Genomic DNA, 22,762 nt, shown 5'->3' on the forward strand with positions numbered 1-22,762 from the left:
ACCTTCAGCACTTCTGATGTATCCACATGATTTCTTCCGTAATTTTCCCATAATTTTTAATACATCCTCTAAAATACTAATCCTTAATTTTACTCTCCCAGGCAGGTAGCCTCAGCTACACTTTGTTTAACCAAATTTTATTCTTCATATTGCTATGCTGCCATTTAAGCCCCTTGATTACAAGGAAACTCAACTCTACAATTATAATGAATTACTGATTAATTGCATTTCCTACTTTCTTTCAGTTAGTAACAATGAATAAGCTTAACCCAAATAAATGTAGACAACTTTTGAAGAAAAATGGTACCAATGACCTTTGGTAAACTGCTATTAATAAAATTCATGGTATTTATCTTTCAGGTAGATTACCTCATGCATTTCGGGAAAAGTGAAATACCATTCTCAAAGGGTACTACTTCTCAAACAGCTCTTCAAAAAATGCTTTCCCTTAGACATACATAAAAATTACTTATCAGCATCTGTTTAAGCCAGTGATTAAGACAAGTTCATGTTAATTATACCACAGCAGTTATATGAAGAGGATTGCAATATTTTTAAAATTCATGTTTTCAATGAAGAAAGAAACAACGGTAGAACTGAATTAGGTAGAATGCAATGCAAATAGCTGCACACCAGTAATAACAGAAAAGGTTAAGTGTTTTATTTACTGCTCCTTTAGATAATAACAGCCTGGAGCGGGGACCTTGTCTTTTATATTTTATGTTTTGGAACACACCATTGATCTATGGATCATCAAAAAAATGATAGAAGAGAGACTTCCCTGGTAGCGAAGGGGTTAAGAATCCACCTGCCAATGCAGGGGACACGGGTTCGATCCCTGGTCCAGGATCACATGCCGCAGAACAACTAAGCCCGCGTGCCACAACGACTGAAACCACGCGCACCCTAGAGCCCGCACGCCGCAACTACTGAGCCCGCCTACTGCAACTACTGAAGCTCACGCACCTAGAGCCCGTGCCCCACAAGAGAAGCCACCGCAATGAGAAGCTGCGCACCACAACGAAGACCCAACGCAGCCAAAAAATAAATAAATAAAATTTTTAAAATGATAGATTACCGTAAACTAATCCCACTCCTACCTGATTTGAGATTACTTACTTTCCTCAGAAAGAAATCCATTACACCAAAAAAACTAAAAATCATTCTCACCAAGTCTTGTGCCCCAAGAAAAAGAAGCCCAAAGCCTACATTTTAATGACGAAGTCTTTGTAGCCATTTTCTTAAAAGTTAGCCAAATCATTGGTGCATGGAACTGGCAGGAGGGAGGAGTTACGGAGCTCCAGCAGCTCTGCCTGCCCCGGCCTGGCCCAGCCTACCTCAGGTCCAAGCTCAGGTCCTATCTTTAGGCTTTGGTGAGGATAGGATGCTACAGGCATCACTTGAAAGAGATAAATGCCTGTGCCATGAAAAAATTAATAAATGAATGAGAGGGGGGAAAAAAGCCAAGATTAGATTTCTAATTGTATTCTGTACTCAAATCCATGGCTCCTTTTTAAACTGGAGACCTATTAAACTTTAATTTTGTAACCAACGCTAAGAAAAATTCTTAACTCTCAGTTTTCCAAGCAATCTACAGTAAGCAGTACGAATTACTTTTGGTTCTTTAAGATCTCATTTTAAAGTAATGAAGAGCAAGCATCTAGAATAAACTTCCCTCACAACTTAACTTCCTACCGCGGTGAACAGCTCGCAAAGCGTCGGTCCTGGGAGCAGCAGCAGCAGCACCTGGGAACCAGTTAGAATCGCAGATTCTCCGGCCCCACCCCAGACCTGCAGAATCAGAATGTCTGGGGCGGGGCCCAGCTATTGTGTTTTAACAAGCCCTCCAGGGGAGGATGACGCTTGCTCGGGTTTTCAGAACCACTGGCTTAGGGGTTAAGTCATACTGCCTAGGTTCAAATCTTGGATTCAAGGTTTACTTGCTGGGTAACCAAGAGGTAATTACTCAGCTTCTCTAGCCTTGTTCCTCATCTATAGGAACGGGGTTGTTATGAATATTAAATAAGAAAAACATACCTTAAGTGCTTAAGAGCGATGCCAGGCATGTAAACATTATTCAAGCGTTAGCTGTCGCTACTAATATAAACAAAAGCACTTTGACGGCTGTAGACTGGAAGGGGGTGAAAGACAAAGACGGAAAAGGCTTAATCCTTACCGCTCCAGGAGTTTAATACCTAGTGTCTAGGTCAGACACGTGTATACAGAGCATAACCAAACCCACTCCAAGAGGAAATAAAGACGCCAGCCTAGGAGGGGCAAACAAGTTGACTGTATGAAGAAGCAACAAATTCTGACCCAACGTTATAAGATATGGCTTTAAAGAAGTAATTGCATGTGAGCAAGAAAGAGTTCCACAGCCTCAAGCGAAGAAAAAGTTATTCCAGCCTACAGGTGTGAGCCAAGATCCCAAGAAGCGGGAGAAGCTAAAGTGCAAGGCAGTAGACTACAGTGGCTGGAAAACAGACAAAGCAAAAATATGTAGTAGGAAATAAAATCGGATATCCCAAATCCTAGGGCTTAGCGGGGAGGGGTGAGGGGGGAACACCCGGCCTCCTCAGGGCACTCTACGGCACTCTCATTTGCAAACTAACTTCCCCTTTTGTTTCCTGAACACCCGGAGACCACTTTTATGCAGTGGCCCATCAAGCCATTGTCTGCAGCAAAGTTGAATGCAGGAAGGTGAGAAGTCTGCCCGGAGCCCCGCATTCCGAGGAGTGAGCACCACACCAACAGGGCCCAACATCTAAACATTCTCAGACGCAAATGAGCGCAAAACCGTAACATTAAATACAAAAAAGAAACTCACTATTAAAAGGCAAAACTTGGATAAGCACAAGTAGCGGGGAAAGAGAGCAGTTTTTTGTCTTCTTCCCCGAACCCCCGACCGGGTGCTGGCAGAATCCAGACGGCTTATTTTCACAGCCTGCAGGCTGAGGTTTTCCTTCCGGTCATTGTGTTTATTTCCCCCAAAAGAGCAGGCCCCGCGGGGCAGGCGCGCCGGCTGGGCCGGGGACAAAGCCCACTCCGGGCTCCACCTGGGCGCGGGTAGGGGCGGGCAGGGGCAGCGGCGAGGAGGGGCGGTGCTCCGGGGCCCGCCCGCCGGCCCGCAGTTACCAGGCAGCGCGGCACCGCCCCCGCCGCCCGCCGGCCAATCCGGCGCGTCTGCTGCCCGGGCGCACGAGCCCCGGAGACACCAGGCCGAGCGCGACCCCACGGCTCGGGCCTGGCACCGCGCGCGCACCCGCATCGCCGGAGCCGGCCAATCAGCGGCCGGGCATGCGCAGCCCGCAGGCTCGCTCGCGCGCGGGCCTCACGCGTGAGGGGCCCCCCCACGCCGCGCCGGCGCGCGCGCCCCTCCCCCACGCACCCAGGCGCGCGCGTGCAACTGTCGTCCCCCGCGACCGCGTCTGCTCCTGCCCCACCCCCAACGCCGGCGGGCCGGGGTTGGGGGGGGGCCTGTGGCCCCCAACACGGCCGCCGACGGTCCCCGGACCCCTGTCAGTGCAGGCCCCGGAGGGAGCGAGTCTCAAATAAAGACCGTGCTCGCGATGGCAACCGGGGCGGAGGACCGGAGATGAGGCGACAGGGACTCACCCGAGTGCAGCCGCCTCCAGGCAGCGCCGGGGCTGGGGGTGCTGAAGGGAAGCGAGTGTGGGCCGCGCGCGAACTGCGGCTGCGGCGGAGCACCCTCGGGCTGAGGCTGGCTGGCGAGCGGGCAGGAGGTGAGAGGGCGAGGGGCCCGAGCGTCCCGGCCGAGCTCCTGTCACCGCCGCATGGCCGCCCCGGCAGGGCCTCGCTCAGCGCCTAGATCCGCTCACAGGGGACCGAGGGATAGGCCGGGGTAACCGCAGCAGGCGGGCAGCCACGGCTAGAGAGCGCGTGCGGGAAAGCGGGGGGGCGATCGGCGGCCCCTTTCCTCTGCTCTCCGAGCTTCTCTCTCACCCTCCTCCTCTTTTTTTTTTTTTTTTTTTTTGTTCCTCGAAGGCGCGCTGCGCGTGCGCACCCGCAACACCGCCCGGCGGGAGTTGTAGTCTCTGATTCGTCCCCACCAACGCGACGGCGGGGGCACTGGACTACGACTCCCAGGAAGCCTCGCGCCGACAAGCCCAGAGCCCGAGGACGCGGCGAGCGCGGCGCCCGGCCCTCTCGGGCAAGGACTGTCAATGGAGGCGCGGGTGGTGGGAGCGAGGAACATGGCTGCACCTGGGGCCTGCGCTGCTGCTCGGGTGGGGGAGGGGAGCCGGGGCGCAGGGATGAAAATCCAGGCCGGGCGAGCTCCAGCCTGCTCCCTGCCGCTCTGCAGCCGGCCTCAGCCACGGTCCAAGGCTCGCACTCACTCTTGCACCCGAGATTCCCTGCAAATTGAGAGGTCGGACCACTGCAAAGGCCGGAGAGTCCCAGGACGGCCTGCCGCCTTCCATGCTCCGCCAAGGGACTTCCTCCGCCCTGCACCACCCTCCGGAACACAAAGAACTCCTGTTAGTTTTGAAAGCTTGCCTCAAAAGCGGCCAAAAGAGACTGTTGCCCCAACTTTGGATGGGTGAGGGAAGGGCACCCTTCTGTTTTTATTCACCCTTCAACCCCCAGGCTTTGCTCACTTTCACTCAACATTTAGAAAGTTAAAGTGGAAAAGCCATGGAGGGGAGCAGAAAACGTGGTTTGCAGCCCGTTTTGTTCTGTCAACCGCTAGGCAATTTTACTCAAGCCCCTCCCCCCGATAATTTTTTGCATCTCAACTTTCATTAGCTCGTGAATTTCGAAAATGGTGAGACGTTACTGTTCACCCAAGTTAGAAGTTCAAAAAACTCGAGCCCAGAGATTTTAGATGTTTATGTAAAGAACAAAATCGAGTGATTTTGTGATGTTTCTCCCCACCGGAGATTCGGGCCCCGCCAGCCATCCTCCCCCTCCCCCTCCTCCTCGGTAGGTGGCGACCACGGCGCTTTTTCCAGCCTTTGTCGCTCGCAAGAAAACTTTCCGAGCAGCTAGTCTTTTGATGTAGGTCCAAAACCTTTCCTTTGAATTTGGGTTCACAGATTGGCGTTCCCCATCTTCTTTCTTCCGTCGACCGCACCCATAATGCCTCGTCTAGAATGTCCATGTTGGATTTCTTTAAAATAGATGGAGAATTTAAAGGTCCCTGCGAAGCAATCTGATTACAGAAGACTTCCACATTTTTCCCATTTCCCTTGCAATCTTTTACAGTCATTTTGTCTTCACCTAAATCGATTAGAACTCTCCTTTGTCAAGTCTCTCCGCAGCGTTTAGTTTTTCATAAGGACAATTTTTGCCCTCATATTTCTTAACATTTTGGAATATTTAATTAAATTCCGTCTTCCCAATACCAAGTACACCTGACATATTTAGGAACAAACATTAACTCTTGAGAAGCCTACAACTCAGCTGCTAAGAGCAGCCAGCCTACGAGCTGCAAACCCATCAGCTGCTGTGAGCATCAGTGAGTACGTTTTATAGAGGGACTGGAGTCCTGAACCGTTTCTTGGGAAGACTGGGAGGTTGAGGACAGGGAAGGCAGGATGCCCTGGGTGTGGTGGAGCCATGGAGTAGCATTGGAAGGGTGTCACAAAGTGAGTTAGTAAAGCAAAAGTTCATTTAGTCGAGATTACCCTTGCCATTGACTTATTTAGGAGATAGTCCCTTCCCTTTTTATGAATTGCACAGCTCAGTGTGAAATTTTGCTGCTGCTTCATGAACAACTCCAGCTTCCTTGGAGGTTGAAGCGGTTCCTAAAACTATCAAATCCTAACGCAGGTCCTAAAACTTTAGCTGGCTTTGAACTGCCTCTGGACAGAAAGCTGGCCCTTTGGGGACAATGAATGTGTGGAACGGTATGTGGTGTGAACAGCGTGTAGAGAGCAAGCTTTTTCCCAGTGTACAGCTGTTGGCAGGTGTAACCCTCAAATTCATGGCTCACAGTCATAAATCTCATGCATTTTCAGTTCTCCCTAAGGCCTGGCTTACCACCTTGGCTGCTAGTGATATGCTTGTTGCTGTTTGTTAGCCAGTTTCTCTCTCACATCATTGGTCCAGATGCTATGTTAATGGTGACCAGAGTTACAAGCCACTTGGATACCAGCTCAGTACAGCCAGTTGTTTTTCCAGCACAGGATTGCACTGCTGTTTTTTGGGTTGAGCAAGAAATGGAAAAAAAAAACAAAACAAAAAACATTGATTTGTATTTAGGGATGATTTCGTGTGGAATCCTTTGTTTAAATCACACTCAACTTAACTTTGTTTAGAATCACATTCAACATAACAAGATGTGTGTACCAAGACCGAGATTGCAGGAAGAGAAGATTCCCAGCTCTTGGCTCCTAATCACTTGAGACATGAGTACACTGAGGCCAACAGCTGGCAGAATCTTGCAGGTTATTTCAAATTATTTTAAATATTTCTCTCTTTTTAATGTTTAACTTAGTGGATGCAGTCCTGCAGGTGAGTGTCCAAATAACATGACACTCCATTCTACTGCATACAGTAACCCCTCCTTATGCCTGGGGGATACATTCCAAGACCCCTAAGTGGATGCCTGAAACCAAAGATAATACTGAACCCTCCATATACTATGTTTTTTCCTGTATGCCTATATGCACATACCTATGATAAAGTTTAATTTATAAGTTAGGCACAGTAAGAGATTAATAATAACATAAATAGGGACTTCCCTGGTGGTCCAGTGGCTAAGACTCCGTGCTCCCAATTCAGGGTGCCCTGGTCAGGGAACTAGATCCGCATGCCACAACCAAGATCTTGCATGCCACAACTAAGAGCCGGCGAAGCCAAATGAATAAATAAATAAATATTTAAAAAATAAAAAGATCATGTCCTAGAAATTTCCAATGAGAGAAAGTATTCGTTAAAAAATAACAGAATAATTATAACAATATATATTGCAATAAAAGTTATGTGAATGTGGTTTCTCTCAAAATATCTTATTAGGACTTCCCTGGCAGTCCAGTGGTTAGGACTCCATGTTTCCAATGCAGGGGGCGCTGGTTCGACCCCTGTTTGAGGAGCTAGGATCCCACATGCTACGCGGCGAGGCCAAAAAATAAAATTAAAAAAAAATTCAAAATGTCTTATTATACTGTACTTACCCTTCTTGTGATGATGTGAGATGCCAGGTAGCACCAGAGTTAATCTGTCCTTCCGTGTTTTATGCCCTGGTGCCTCCTTTGCACTTTTATGAATGTAGGTTCTGTTGGGCATCTTCTTCCAGAAGAGCCCAGTTTCATCACAATTGAAGACTTGCTTTGGATAATATTCTCTGTCCTTAATCAGCTTCTTCAACTCTGCTGGAAGTGTGGCAGCAGCTTCTTCCTTAGCAGACACAGCCTTTCCAGTAATTTTTATATTTTTCAGTCCAAACCTATTCCTGAATCTGTGTAACCATCCCTTACTCGCAGTAAATGGCTTGGTGTCACCCGTTTCTGGGGATCCCTGGCTGAAGTCTTCGTACAGGCTCAGCGCTTTCCGGCGCAACACATTGCTGTCAATGGGAACACGTTTTCTGTTCATGTCTTCCACCCACAAATTTAATGCCTCTTCCATCTTAACTATGCACTTATCACGCACTGTGGCTGTAACTTTTGCAGTTTGAGGCGCTACAGCAAAACTAGCACGGATTTCTTTTTCCTTCTTCACAATTTCACGGATAGAAGATTCGTTCTTACCGTAGATTTTAGCAACCTCAGCATACGATTTTTTTTCTTTCCTTACTAAGTCGAGAACTTTCACTTTTTCAATTAAAGGAAGCACTTTACGGCTTCTCTTTGGCATATCCGAACTGCCAGCATCACTGCTCTTGCGCTTTGGGGCCATTATTAAGTAAAATAAGGGTTACTTGAGCACAAGCACTGCAATACCTGGCAGTTGATCTGATAACCCAGGCGGCTACTAAGTGACTACCGGGCAGGATACGCTGGACAAAGGGATGTTTCACGACCCAGGCAGGACAGAGCGGGCGGGCGTGAAATTTAAAACTTATGAATTGTTTATTTCTGGAATTTTCCATCTGCAGTCAGCCCTCCGTATCCGCGGGTTCTGCATCTGCGGATTCAGCAAACCATGGATGGAAAATATTCTAAAACAAACAAACAAAAAAATGCCAGAAACTTTCAAAAAGCAAAACTTGAATTTGCTGGCTGGGTGCCCGGCAACTATTTACATAGCATTTACATTGGTTTACAACTATTTACATAGCAGTTACATTGTATTAGGTATTATAAATTCAGAGATGATTAAAAGTACACGGGAGGATGTGTGTAGGTTGTATGCTAATACTACAGACATTTTATATAAGGGACTTGAGCATCTGCAGATTTTGGCATCTGGGGAGTGTTGGGGGGGCGGGGCGGTCCTGGAACCAATCCCCCTTCGAGACCAAGGGACGGCTGTAATATTTTCCAAATGCCTGTAACTGAAACCGTGGAAAGTGAAACCGCAGATAAGGGGGTCTACTGTACTGTGGGAGACAAAAGCCAAGTCAGAAGGGCCACAGCCAGGATAGATAAGGATCTAAACCAAGTGTGAGCTCTTCCACCAACTTAAATGCATCTTCATACAGTCTCTGAGCACTTACAGACTTGGTAATTGCTTTTAAATAGCAAGTGATGTGGCAATGTTTGAATGTTTTCACTAGTCCTGAAAAATAATCACCTTCTTCTTGGATTTTTAATACTGGTATCAGGAGTCTGCTTTCTCCATTATCATGGGACCCACCCCCATAGGAAACCCCTATCAGCTACCTATGCTGACAGAACCACACTTAACACCACTTGGTCAAGGTCACTGTGGTTGAGATTATTTAGTGGGGTTTTTTAGGTTTTTTTTTCGGGGGGGAGCGCGGGTTATGCTGTGATCTTAGTTCCCCAACCAGAGATCGAACCCGTACCAACAGTGAGAGCACCGAGTCCTAACCACTGGACCTCCAAGGAATTCCCTAGTGTTAAAAAGATGCTCTTTGGAATCCAAACTGAATAATTAATCTTTTTGTGACCCTGTCGTATATTTTAGATTGCTCAAAACCGTAACTCTAGCGAAAGCTGAGACACTCTTTTTTTATTAATTTTTTTAAAAATTTACTTATTTATTTTGGCTGTACCAAGTCTTAGTTGCGGCATGCGGGATCTAGTTCCCCGCCCAGGGATCGAACCCGGGCCCTGTGCGTTGCGAGAGCGAGTCTTACCCACTGGACCACCAGGGAAGTCCCCAAGCTGAGACACTCTTGACACACCCTTTTTTCGAAGTACATCAGTCTTTTGATGAACACTAAACAGAGGTCTTTTTTTTTCCCATGACTCTGCTTCATGCAGGACCCAAATTTCTGGGTCCAATTTCTTGGTTTTTCTTTACAGTATATACATAGTACAGTATATAGAGAGAATGGGATGTAACATATCTATCATGTGTAAAATAACAGTTTGATCTTTTAGATCTGGGATCCCAGTTAGGAATTGCATGCCTAGTCCAGATCACATGGGTAGGGCCAAAATGACATCTGGAGCTTCTGCATGGGTGTCTGCCCTGTAACAGATAACTCCTTTGTTATTACAAGGATGCTTTTTTAACTGCTTATAAAACACTCTTTTTGAGCAGTTTTTTGTTTGGACAATTTGAATATTTCGAATCCTGAATAAATTACCTTTTAGAGAACTCTTCCAAAGGTGGAAAAAAAAAACTAAATCCAAGTTATAATTTATTCATAATAATTAATAATGTAGATGTAACCTAAATAGACCTTCTAGCTCTTGCTATGCCTTTTTGTGCAAACATCTGCCCTATGCAGTAAATCTAATATTCATGTAACATCAATTGAAATAAACAGTTTTATTTGTTGTTTTAACAGGATTTAAATGAATGTTATCTTCTATTTAGTATTTTGTTACTATTGCTGTAATTGTTGTGTAAGTTCATTTTTAAAACATAAAAATCTCTATAGTATTTTCTCTGCCTCCCTCAGGGATTTGGGGAAATCAGGCAATATGTAAATGAAAATACTTTATAAACTCTTAGTTAAGTGTTCTATAAATATTAAATGGTATAACTTAGCATTCAAAACAGTATTTTAAAATATCTTATGAACAAAATGTTCATGGTTCTTTTCTAACTAAAGAATTTAAAAAATGCTTTTTGTTCTAAGATTTAAGAAAATATATTTACAGATACTAACACTTATCATTGGATTCAGGTGGACTTGTTATCATATCTGACTGATCAAGTGATGCAACTAATAAAATAACTGGCATTATAAGCAACACATCCTTTCAGAATATATCTCTGCCAAGATTATTATACTCAGAAACCTTTGAGTAAAAAATCGAATCAAGGAAAGTTATTTCCAAACAAAATGCATAATCGATAGCCGTGCAATGTGTCATTCCTAAAATCAAGAAAAGGATAATCTGGCCTTAATTCTGAAAACAAATAGCCCCATTCTTTCCCTTTATTTATTTTAATATTTATTTATTCGTCTGTGTCTGGTCTTAGTTGCGGCACTCAGGATCTTCCTTGCGGCATGCGGACTCTTAGTTGCAGCATTCGGGATCTAGTTCCCTGACCAGGGATCAAATCCGGCCCCCTGCATTGGGATCGAAGAGTCTTAGCCACTGGACCACCACAGAAGTCCCTCTTTCCCTTTTCTATTTTTGTTTCCAATATCAACTTAATGTCCAGGTGCTTGATTATTATATTTGCATTTACCAAGCCTTTACTCTTTTTCTGGTGAATCAAAGCAACCTTTTTAACCCCCTCCTGGCCCTGTGTTTGTTATAATTAAGGTAAATACATTGGGAAAGTTTTCATCTAAGAATAAAGGGAAATTTTGAACAACGGATTAGAGGGGGAAAAAAAGAAGCCAAAAATAACGATGCTGTTCAAATGTGAAGTTAGCCCATCATCAAGTAGTCAAGTACTACTTTAAATTGTTTTCCCAGCAGTGGGAAGGTATGCTAACCATCTTGTCTCTTCCCCCTGAATCTAAGGAGAGGGGTTGGGCAGGCTCTGTGTTGTACCTGGGGCCTTTGACTTCATTCATTCCAGCAAACTATGTGGTCCAATCCCCAGTGAACTCAGATTAACCCCAAAGTGAGCAACAGGAAAGAGGCTGAGCACCAATTAAATTCTGGAAAGCCCGAGAGACTGCTTCTGTCCTCCAGAAATGTATAATAAAGGCTAACATTTATCGAGCATTCCCTCCATGCCACTTGCTTTGCTCAGCACTTAGTAGATTATCTCACTGCACTGACAGCTACCCCCCGTGGTAGGTGCTTAGAACCTCCTCATATGCTAAAAAGGCTCTGAAAGGTTAAGTTCCTTGGCCAATGATACACAGATGGCAAAATCCAGATTCTCATCTAAATCAGCCTGTGTCCAAGTCTGAATTTTTAACTATTGTTGTCTATTTATTTGTAGGCTACAGTCGTCTCATCCAGGTTGATGTGACACATGAATCAAATACAAGGTACACTCTGGTAAACACCATGAGATAGTACAAGATGGGTGGAGATAAAGCAGGCAATTTTAAATGGAGGAGGCAGCATTTGCAATAACTATTAAAGGATATATGGAATTTTAAAAATAATAATAACATGGATTTTTTTAAAGGGGGAGGAACTCTCTTAGCCTTCTGTGAAATGAAATTCATATTTTATGGCAAGACAAGAAAAATTTAAACATAAAAATTCTTCTCTGCCCTTTGGCTTCCTCTCTCCCCCCATCGTGCATTGTGTATTTGCATTATGCATCGACCAGACCTCCCCCATCCTCAGGAATACCTGCTCAACCATAAACAACAACATTCTCCACACATCGACAAGACAACTCCTTAAAAGATAACATTCCTGAGGGATGGGTTGGGAGTTTGGTTCAGCAGATGCAAACTATTATATAGAGAATGGATAAACAACAAGGTCCTACTGTATAGCACAGGGAACTATATTCAATATCCTGTGATAAACCATAATGGAAAACAATATGAAAAAGAATGTGTATATATGTATAATGGAATCACTTTGCTGTACAGCAGAAATTAACACATTATAAATCAACTATATTTCAATAATAATAAAATAACTTTAAAAAATACATTATTTGATGTACAGCCCTCCACCTCAAAAAACTTATATAACTGTGCCTTGACTTTTAACAGGCAGAACAGTTCTCAGAGCTTTCTGAGATGATCTTCCCAGGTTATAATCCTCAAATACGGCTCGAATAAAATTTTCCATTTCCTTCTTAGATTGACTGGTTAATTTTTCATTGGCACTTCTAATACTTCTCATCAAAGTCATCCTGGTGGGGGGGGCATGGAAGCCTATAGTGGTGTATACACATTGCTTAAAAATGTATAGAGATGAGAACATACTATGAATATTCTTCTAATCAGTTCCTTAATGATGGACCTTTAGGTTGTTTCTCATATTGGCATGTTTTTAAAGCAAATTCTTGGCAGCAAAATTATCACGTAAAAGGATCTGTGCACGCTCCTATGTTCATTGCAGCACTACTCACAGTAGCTCAGATGTGGAAACAACCTAAACTTGTCATCCACAGATAAATGGATAAAAAAAAAAAAATGTGATCCATATATATATATAATACTATTCAGCCTTAAAAAAGAAGGAAATTCTGCAGTATGGAACAACATGGATGAACCTTGAGAACATTATGCTAGCTGAAATAAGCCAGTCACAGAAAGACAAATACAGCATGATTTCACGAATATGAGGTATCTAAAATAGACACTCATAGACTCAAAGAGTAGAATGGTGGTTGTCAGGGGTTGAGGAAAAGGGGAAATGGGAGTTATTAATCAACAGGCATGAAGTTTGTTAAGCAAGATGAATAGGTTCTAGAAATCTGCTGTACAATACTGTACCTGTAGTCAACAATGATGTACACTTAAAACTTTGTCAAGACCACAGATCTCATGTCAAGTGTTCTTACCACAATAAAAATTTTGAATGACTTTTTATTTTATTTTTTTTAATTTATTTATTTGGTTGCACCATGTCTTGGTTGCGGCTGGCGGGATCCTTAGTTGTGGCATGTGAACTCTTAGTTGCGACATGCATGTGGGATCTAGTTCCCTGACCAGGGATCGAACCCAGGCCCTCTGCATTAGGAGCGTGGAGTCTTAACCACTGCACCACCAGGGAAGTCCCTGACTTCTTGAATGTTAAAAAAATACAAACCTGTGCACCTAAAACTTTGATACACATTGCCAGTTTGCCCTCCAAAAAGATAGCACCACTATACATACAAGGTGTGAAAATGCCCATTTCCTCCACACCTGCCCAATTTTGGTGGAAAGTAACTTTTTATTTTAGTGGTCCTAATGTACACATTGTGAACGAAGTTGGGCATCTTTTCATATTTTTATTAGCCATTTACATTTATGTTTTTGCAAACTAATCATGTGCATTTTCCCAATTAGGTCTTTGCTCTTTTTTTCCCCCCCTTATTTTCTTATATGAGTGCTGTTTATTTATTTATTTTTAATTGACGTATAGCTGATGTACAATGCAGTGTTAGTTTCAGGTATACAGCAAAGTGATTCAGATATAGATATAGGTATGTATATATAATATATATTCTTTTTCAGATTCTTTTCCCTTATAGGTTATTACAAAATATTGAGTATAGTTCCCTGTGCTATACAGCAGGTCCTTGTTGATTATCTATTTTATATATAGTAGTTTCTATCTGCTAATCCCAAACTCCTAATTTATCGCTCCCCACTCCTTAAGTGGTTTTTAAATGAAATTCTCCTTTTGTTTAAAGTGTTACAAGTATTTCCCCAGATTGTCTTTGTGACATTTTTTGTGTGTTGCTGTCATACTGAAGTTTCATTTTTACATGGTCAAAGTTAGCCATTTTTTTCTCCATGTCATCAGTGTTATAAATCAATGGTAAGAAAAGCCTCCCCCACACCAAGATAGGGGTGTGTGTGTGTGAGAGAGAGAGAGAGAGATGTGTACATACACACACATATTCTCCCCACAGCAATATTTCTATATTTCTCTGGCTCTTTCATCTTTTCCTTCCTTTGCTTGGCCTGTCTGGGGCTTTCCATTTCATGGTCTCTTTTAAGCCTCTCCCTCTGGGTCCCGCGGGTCCAGGTGGGCTGCGTTGGCGCCTGGAGTCATCCTTTCCCGCGCGCCCCTCTCGGCGTGGGGCCGCCTCCAGGGCTCCAGAGACCCCGCAGGCTCGTCACTTCCCTTGCAGCCCCGGGCCATCATTTTCCAGGCACAGCGGAAGTCGACCTTCCCTTCCCTTCGGCTCGCACCACTGGCTCATCTGCTTCAACGGTGGTCCTGAGCACACTGGCTCTGAGCATCCCTGCAAATCCCAGAAGCACGTGGCCGAAGGAAAGTCTCGTTAGGGTACTTAGGTCCTGGGTGAGGAAGTGGGAGAAAGGGCCAAGGATACCGCTGAATCCTGCCGCAATCTTTCTCGGGCAGCTGCCAAGCAACGGGGAAATCCCCATCTAGGGAGGGCTTTCCCTCTCCATATAGTTTGCAGACAGAACATAAACAGCTTAGAACAAAAGCCCCTTTGGTCCGTCGGACATTTCTGTTTCTCATTATAAACTGTGAATAGGTAAATGGGTATTTTGGTTTTATAGTTCCGTCTTCGGGAGCTTGCTTAGCACGGGTTAGCTTCCGCCATCCTCGTCTGAGTCCTGTTCAGCCAGACGGCTTCGTTACCTAAATGGTGAAAAGGGTTTCCCTTTAACACGCCCTTTTGATCTTTACAAGTAAGTTGAAGAGACAGTCTCAGTTTGGTACGGATTTTGGTTTTGTTTTATCGCAGTAAAATATGTATAACATAAAATTTACCATTTTAAGTGTAAAATTCAATGGTATTACATGCATTCGCAATGTTGTGTAACCATCATCACTGTTTCCAGAACTTTCGTCATCACCCAAAAAACTGTATCGATTAAGCAATACCCCCCACTCTCTTCTCTCCCCCCTCTCCTGGTAACCTCTGTTCTACCTTGTGTCTCTGAATTTGCCTATTTTAGATACCTCATAAAACTGGAATCATACAACATTTGTCCTTTTGTTACTGGTTTATTTCATTTAGCATGTTTTTAAGATTACATGCTGTTGTACACATCAGAAATTCATTCGCTTTTATGGCTGAATGATATTCCATTGTAGGTATACACCATGTTTGCTTTACCTCTTCATCAGTTGGATCATTTCCACCAGTTGGCTATTGTGAATAACGCTGCTATGACCATTCATGTACAAGTATCTGTTTGAGTCCCTGTTTTCATTTATTTTAGATATAGACCTAGAAGTGGACTTGTTGGGCCTTATGGTAATAATATGTTTAACTTTTTTAAAAAATTAATTAATTAATTTATTTTTGGCTGCATTGGGTCTTCGTTGCTGCATGCAGGCTTTCTCTAGTTGCGGCAAGCGGGGACTATTCTTCCTTGCGGTGCCCAGCCTTCTCATTGCAGTGGCTTCTCTTTGTTGCAGAGCACAGGCTCTAGGTACGTGTGCTTCAGTAGTTGTGGCACTCGGGCTTAGTTGCTCCTCGGCATGTGGGATCTTCCCGGACCAGGGCTCAAACCCGTGTTCCCTGCATTGGCAGGTGGATTCTTAACCAGTGCACCACCAGGGAAGTCCCTTTTCTTGCCTATTGATCAGGCTAACGTTTCTGGTACTACATCGCATAGAAGTGGCGAAAGTTAACATCCTAGTTTTGTTCCTGATCTCAGGGGAAAAGCTTTCAGCCTTTCATCATTGAGTATGATGTTTGCTGTGGGTTTTTCACATATGGCCTTTATCATGCTCAGGAAGTTTTCTTCTATTCCTTGTTTGTTGCATGTTTTTATTATGAAAGGGTGTTGGATTTTGTCAAATTATTTTTCTGCATCAATTGAGATAATCGTGTAGTTTTTTCCCCTTCTTTCTGTTAATGCTGTGTGTTACATTGATATTTGTATGTTGAACTAACTTTACATACAGTGATATAGGGATATATCCCACTTGGTCATAGAATATAATCCTTTTTATTTTTTTAAATTTGTACACATTATACAGCTTGCGGGATCCTAGTTCCCTGACCAGGGACTGAACCCGGGCCCTCAGCAGTGAAAGCGCGGAGTTCTAACCACTGGACCACCAGATAATTCCCTATATTCCTTTTAATATGCTGCTGAATTCAGTTTGGCAGTATTTTGTTGCAAATTTTTGCATCTGTGTGTACCTGTAAGGGACATTGTCCAGTAGTTTTCTTTTCTTGCAGTGTCTTTGTCTGGCTTTGATATCAGGGTAATGCTGATCACATAGGGTAAGAGGTGTTCTCACCTCTCCAGTACCTTGGACAAGTTTGAGAAAGATTAGTGTCAATTATTCTTTAAATGTTTGGTAGAATTCACCAGTTAAGCCATCCAGTCCTGAGATTTTCTTTGTTGACAGGTTTCTGATTTCTGGTTTAATCTTTTTCCTTGTTAAAGGTCTGTTGAGATTTTTTCTTTTTGAGTCAGTTTTGGTAGCTTGTGTGTTTTTAGAAACTTGTGCATTTCATCTAGATTATCCAACTTGTTGGCATATAATTGTTCACAGTATTCTCTTCTCTTATAACTCTTTTTATTTCTGTAGAGTTGATAGTAATGTCTCTACTTTCATTTCTGATTTTCATAATTTAAGTCCTCTCTTTTTTCTTAGTCAGTCTGGCTAAGATTTGTCAATTTTGTTGAACTTTTCAAAGAACCAACTGTTGGTTTCATTGATTTTCTCTATTGTTTTTCTGTTCTCTATTTTTTTAACTCCACTCAATTCTTTAATATTTCCTTCCTTCTATTAGCCTTAGGTTTAGTTTGCTGTTCTTTTTCTAGTCCCTTGAATTGTACAGTTAGGTTATAGACATTCTTCTTCTTCTTTAGTATGGATATTTACAGTTATAAATTTTCCTCTTAGCACTGTTTTCACTGCATCGTATTAGTTTTATTTATTTATTTTTTGAATTTATTTATTTATTTATCTTTTTATTTTTGGCTGCACTGGGTCTTTGTTGCTGTGCATAGGCTTTCTCTAGTTGCAGCGAGCGGGGGCTACTCTTCGTTGCGGTGCACGGGCTTCTTATTGTGGTGGCTTCTCTTATTGCGGAGCACGGGCTCTAGGCATGTGGGCTTCAGTAGTTGTGGCACACAGGCTCAGTAGTTGTGGCTCACGGGCTTAGTTGCTCTGTGGCATGTAGGATCTTCCCAGACCAGGGCCCGAACCCATGTCCCTTGCATTGGCAGGCGGATTCTTAACCACTGCGCCACCAGGGAAGTCCTGCATCCTGTTAGTTTTAGTATATGTTTTATTTTCATTCATCTCAAAGTATTTTCTAATTTCCCTTATGATTTCTTCTTTGACTCATTAGCTGTTTAAGAACATGTTGTGTAATAGCCACATATTTGTGAATTTTCCAATTTTCCTACTGTAATTGATTTCTAATTTCACCCCATTGGGACCAGGAAAGATACTTTGCATGATTTCAATCTTTTCAACTTTGTTAAGACTTGTGGTCTATTCTCAAGAATGATCCATGTTTACTTGAGAAAAATTGTTGTTGAGTGAAGTGTTACTTATATCTATTAGGTCTAATTGGTTTGTATTATTGTTCAAGTCCTTTGTTTCCTTATTGATCTTCTATCTGGTTGTTCTATCAGTTATTAAAAGTCAGGTATTGGAGTCTCCTATTGTAGAACAGTCTTTCTCTCTTCAGTTCTGCCAATTTTTGCTTCATGTATTTTCAGGCTCTGTAAGTATATGTTAAACCCCTTTAGTGAAATTTTCATTTCAGTTGTTGTGTTTTTTCCATTACAGAATTTGATTGGTTCTTTTTGATAATTTCTATCTTTTATTGATATTCTCATTTTGCTTATACATTATTTCCCTGATTGCTTTCAGTTCTCTGTCCATAGTTTCCTTTAGCTTGTTGGGCATATTTAAAATAGTGATTTAATATCTTAACTAGTAATTCCAGTGTCTTTGCTTCTTCAGGGATGATTTCTGTCAAATTCTTTTCTTCCTATGAATGGGTCATACTTTCCTGTTTCTTTACATGCTTTGTAATTTTTTGCTGAGAACTGGGCGTTCTAAGTATTATAATGTGGTAGCTCTAGAAAATCTGATTCTCTCAGTCCTCAGGGATTGCTGATTTTGCTTGTTGAGGACTGGGACTGTCTGTGTCTTTTCCAAACTGTTTTCATAAGATGTATTTATTGTATGTGGTCACTGAAGTTTATATTCCATTATCTCTGCAGTCAACCAGTGACCTAGGGACTTCCCTGGTGGTCCAGTGGTTAAGAATCTGCCTTCCAATGCAGGGGATGCGCGTTTGATCCCTGGTCGGGGAACTAAGATCCCACATGCCGCGGGGCAACTAAGCCCGCACACCGCAACTACTGAGCCCGCCCACCACAACTAGAGAGAGAAGCCCGCACACCGCAACTACTGAGCCCGCCCACCACAACTAGAGAGAGAAGCCCACACGCCACAATGAAGAGCCCACGCACTGCAACAAAAGATCCCGCATGCCGCAATAGGATCCCGTGTGCCGCAACTAAGACCCAACACGGCCAAAAATAAATAAGTAAGTAAATAAATAAATAATTTTAAAAAGAAGGCAAAAGGAGTAAAAGCATTTATATCCACAATAAGTAGTTAAGGGATACACACACGCACACACACACAAAACCAGTGACCTAGAAAGAGTCCCACCTCCCCCCCACCCCACAAAAAAATGTTCTGGTCCCTTAAGTCTTCCAATAAGTACTGCCAGGGAACCTGCAGTAGCCCAAGGGGGGCAAAACCAAGGCAAGTGTCTGCACTAGTCCCTTAGGGAACCATCAGACCAGCCAAAATGCACAACCCCAAAGATCCCCACTACCTACCCTGGCACAAATCCAGCTGCTCCAGGAACATAGGCTGCTATCCCTACAGTCATGGTGGGACTGAGGAATCGGCAATAGTAGCTGGTTTGTGCACACCAGTTGTGAAAAATCAGCGCCTCTCCCTCATCAAGCACTCTCCTGGTTGTTATAAGTGTTTGATCAGGTTCCAGAGGCTGCAAATAGTGGATTACAGTCATTCTTGCCAGCTCAAAGTTTGCTTCAATGGAGGAGGGACTAATCCCCAGAGCTTCCTACTCCACCATCTCGTGTGACACTGGAATGGACTTTTTTGTTTTTTGGTCATTAGAATTTATTTTTTATGTTTTTCCCAGCTTTATTGAGATATACATGACATATAATATTGTGTAAGCTTAAGGTATACAACGTGATGACTTGATCTATGTATATATTGTGAGGTGATCACCATAATAAGGTCAGTTAACACATTCATCAGCTCTCATAGTTACCTTTGTGTGTATGCTAAGAATAGAATGGAATTTTAAAAAATCAACTTAAGTATGTTCATTTTAAAAGTACAGTTCTTTGAGTTTTGACAAATATGTAATGACTGTTGTCATCAAATTAGAGTCCATTTGTAGCTCCCTCCTATTCAATCCTCAACCAGCCCCAGGCCACCATGGGTCCTATCACCATAGATTAGATTTGTCACTCCTGACTTTTCATATAAATGGAGTCATACTATATGCAATCTTTTGTATGTCTTCTTTTTTTTTTTTATAACATCTTTATTGGAGTATAATTGCTTTACAGTGGTGTGTTAGTTTCTGCTTTATAACAAAGTGAATCAGCTGTACGTATGTATACATATATCCTCATATCTCCTCCCTCTTGCATCTCCCTCCCACCCTCCTTATCCCACCCCTCTAGGTGGTCACAAAGCACTGAGCTGATCTCCCTGTGCTATGCGGCTGCTTCCCACTAGCTATCTATTTCACATTTGGTAGTATATATAAGTCCATGCCACTCTCTCACTTCGTCCCAGCTTATCTGTCTTCTATCACCCAGCACAGTGTTTTTGATACTCAATTGCATTGTTTCCTGTGTTGGTAGTTTTTGGTCATTTGTCTTTTTATTTCGTTTTGTTTTCTTACTAAGTAGTATTCTATTGTACAGATATGCCACAATTTGTTTATCCCAGCACTTGGTGTTTTTTTTTTTGGCCGCGCAACAGGACATATGGGGATCTTAGTTCCCGGACCAGGGATTGAATCCGCGCCCCCTGCATTGGGAGTGTGGAGTCTTAACCATTGCACGGCCAGAGAAGTCTGTATCCAATCACTTGTTGATGAATATTTGGGTTGCTTCCATTTGGGGGATATAAAGCTGCTATGAATATTTTTATATGAATATCTCCATTTTTCTTGGGTAAATACCTAGAAGTGGAATTGCAGGGTCTTATGGTTAGTAATTTTATAAGAAACTGACAAATTGTGTTCCAAAGTGGGTACACTATTTTATATTCTCACCTTTCCCCACTGAATTACCTCGGTACCCTGGTCAAAAATCAACTGTCCATATGTGTGTAGTCTATTTCTGGACTCTCTGTTCTATTCCAATGATCTGTGTGTCTATAGTGATTTTCTTCCATTTGAGGTAGTGATATAAAGATTTCTTACTAAATATATAAATGTACTTAAACTTTGATGCACAACAATGTTCATTGCAGCATTATTTACAGTATCCAAGATATGGAAGCAACCTGTGTCCATGGATACATGAATGGATAAAGAAGATGTTGTACACATATAAAATGGAATATTACTCAGTCATTAAAAAAAAATGAAATCTTGCCATCTGCAACAACATGGATGGATCAGGAAGGTATTATGCTAAAGGAAATAGGTCGGAGAAAGACAAGTACCATGTGATCTCACATATATGTGGAATCTAAAAAACAAAGGAAAGAAAATGAAAATGTATATTGTAGATACTGAGAACAAAGAAAATGTATCTCATAGATACAGAGAACGAAGGAATGGTTGCCAGAGAGGAGGGGAGTTGGGGGGAGCAAAAGAGGTGAAAGGGATTAAAAGGTATAAACCACCTCCAGGGACTTCCCTGGCAGTCCAGTGGTTAGGACTCTGTGCTTCCACTGCAGGGGGGCCTGGGATTGACCCTTGCCGGGGAACTAAAATCCTGCATGCTGCATGGCATGGCAAAAAACAAAAACAAAAAGACACACAGAAAAAAAACTCCACTTATACAATAAATAAGCCAATAAGCCATGGGCATGTAATGTGTAGTGTAAGTAATGTGGTCAATAATATTGTAATAATTTTGTATGGACACAGATGGTTACTACACTTATAGTGGTGATCATTTCCTAATGTATGCAAATGTCAAATCACTATGTAGTATACCTGAAACTAACATAATGTTGTACATCAACTATATTTCAATTTTTTAAAAAGTACTTAAAATTTTAAAAGTCTTTATATATGTAAATTTATATGACTATTATGTTATCATATTTATGTCATTTAATAAATATTTAGATTATATTATAAATATTCTTAATATTTTATATGAATACTTATATATAATATTTATATATAAATCTGTGCAATTGGTACAAAGATATTGCAAAAATTATAAATATTGAACACAAATACCTGAAAAGTTTTAGGACAAAAACATTCCCTAAATAGTATTAGTTAATTCTCAAAGTATCTTCCTTTGGTGACCTATCCCAGTGGTTATTTGGTTTTTCTCAAGTAATACTCTGCGTCATTGTAAAAACTTCTACCAACTTTTGCAAAGTCCAAATGACACTTGCTTCAAAAAATTTTCTGTAGCTGGGGACATATGTTTTTGAATAAGTAGATTTACCTTAGCATTATTCATAACAGCAGAAAAGTAAAAAACATGTAAATGCTCAATAATAGAGCACTAGATAAAATGATGTTGGTGCATCTATACATTATGAGATAAAATGCCTCAGGATTTTATCCAGGATTCTGGGGACTTCCCTGGTGGTGCAGTGGTTAAGAATCTGCCTGCCAATGCAGGGGACACGGGTTCGAATCATGGTCTGGGAAGATCCCACATGTCGTGGAGCAACTAAGCCCGTGTGCCACAACTACTGAGCCTGCACTCTAGAGCCCATGAGCCACAACTACTGAGCCTGTGCGCCACAACTACTGAAGCCTGCGTGCCTAGAGCCCATGCTCCGCAACAAGAGAAGCCACCACAATGAGAAGCCTGTGCACCACAATGAAGAGTAGCCCCCACTCGCTGCAACTAAAAAGAAAGCCCACGCGCAGCAACGAAGACCCAACGCAGCCAAAAATAAATAAATAAATTAATTAATTAATTTTTAAAAATTCTAAAAAAAAAACCAAACAGGATTCTGAAACAATAATGACATGGAAAATCCTCACACCATATCTTGGGCAACTAAAAGCAGGCTATAAATATGATATGTCATTTTTATTAAGATATACACACAAAAAAATAAGATTGGAAGAAATATACCAAAATGTGTGGAGGTACTATGGTTGAGTTTTGTTTCTGTTTGTTTGTTTTTTGGCCCTGCCACGTGGCTTGAGGGATCTTAGTTCCCCAACCAGGGATTGAACCCAGGCCACGGCAGTGAAAGCACTGAGTCCTAACCACTGGACCACCAGGGAACTCCTGCTTGAGTGTTTTTTAAATAGTCATTTATATGTATGAATCTTCTAATTTTTCTACAATAAGAATGTTTTATTTATAATTGGTAAAACATGGTAAAGGCCTTGGTGAGCTCTCTATTGATATGTGATTTCTCCCTTCTTTGGAATTTTATAGCTTTCT

General features: G+C 42.2%; 1 protein-coding gene across 11 annotated transcripts in view; it reads right to left on the reverse strand.

The window, feature by feature from the left end:
* Positions 1-22,762, reverse strand: part of GTF2I (general transcription factor IIi) — a 143,479-nt gene that overhangs the window by 91,385 nt on the left and 29,332 nt on the right. For 2 of the 11 annotated variants that reach the window (XM_082358524.1, XM_082358521.1), the window contains exon 1: positions 7,140-7,912. The exons of 1 other annotated variant lie outside the window; for it this stretch is intronic. In XM_082358524.1, coding sequence (XP_082214650.1) covers positions 7,140-7,863 — 724 coding nt within the window. In that variant the 5' untranslated portion in view covers positions 7,864-7,912. Of the gene's footprint in view, positions 1-2,827; positions 3,006-3,615; positions 4,203-7,139; positions 7,913-22,762 lie in introns of those variants that run through there. 8 more of the 11 variants (XM_082358527.1, XM_082358526.1, XM_082358523.1 and 5 more) reach the window with 6 other exon arrangements.

Source organism: Balaenoptera borealis, assembly GCF_965194805.1.
Source record: "Balaenoptera borealis genome assembly, chromosome: 16".
Taxonomy (NCBI): Eukaryota; Metazoa; Chordata; class Mammalia; order Artiodactyla; family Balaenopteridae; genus Balaenoptera; species Balaenoptera borealis.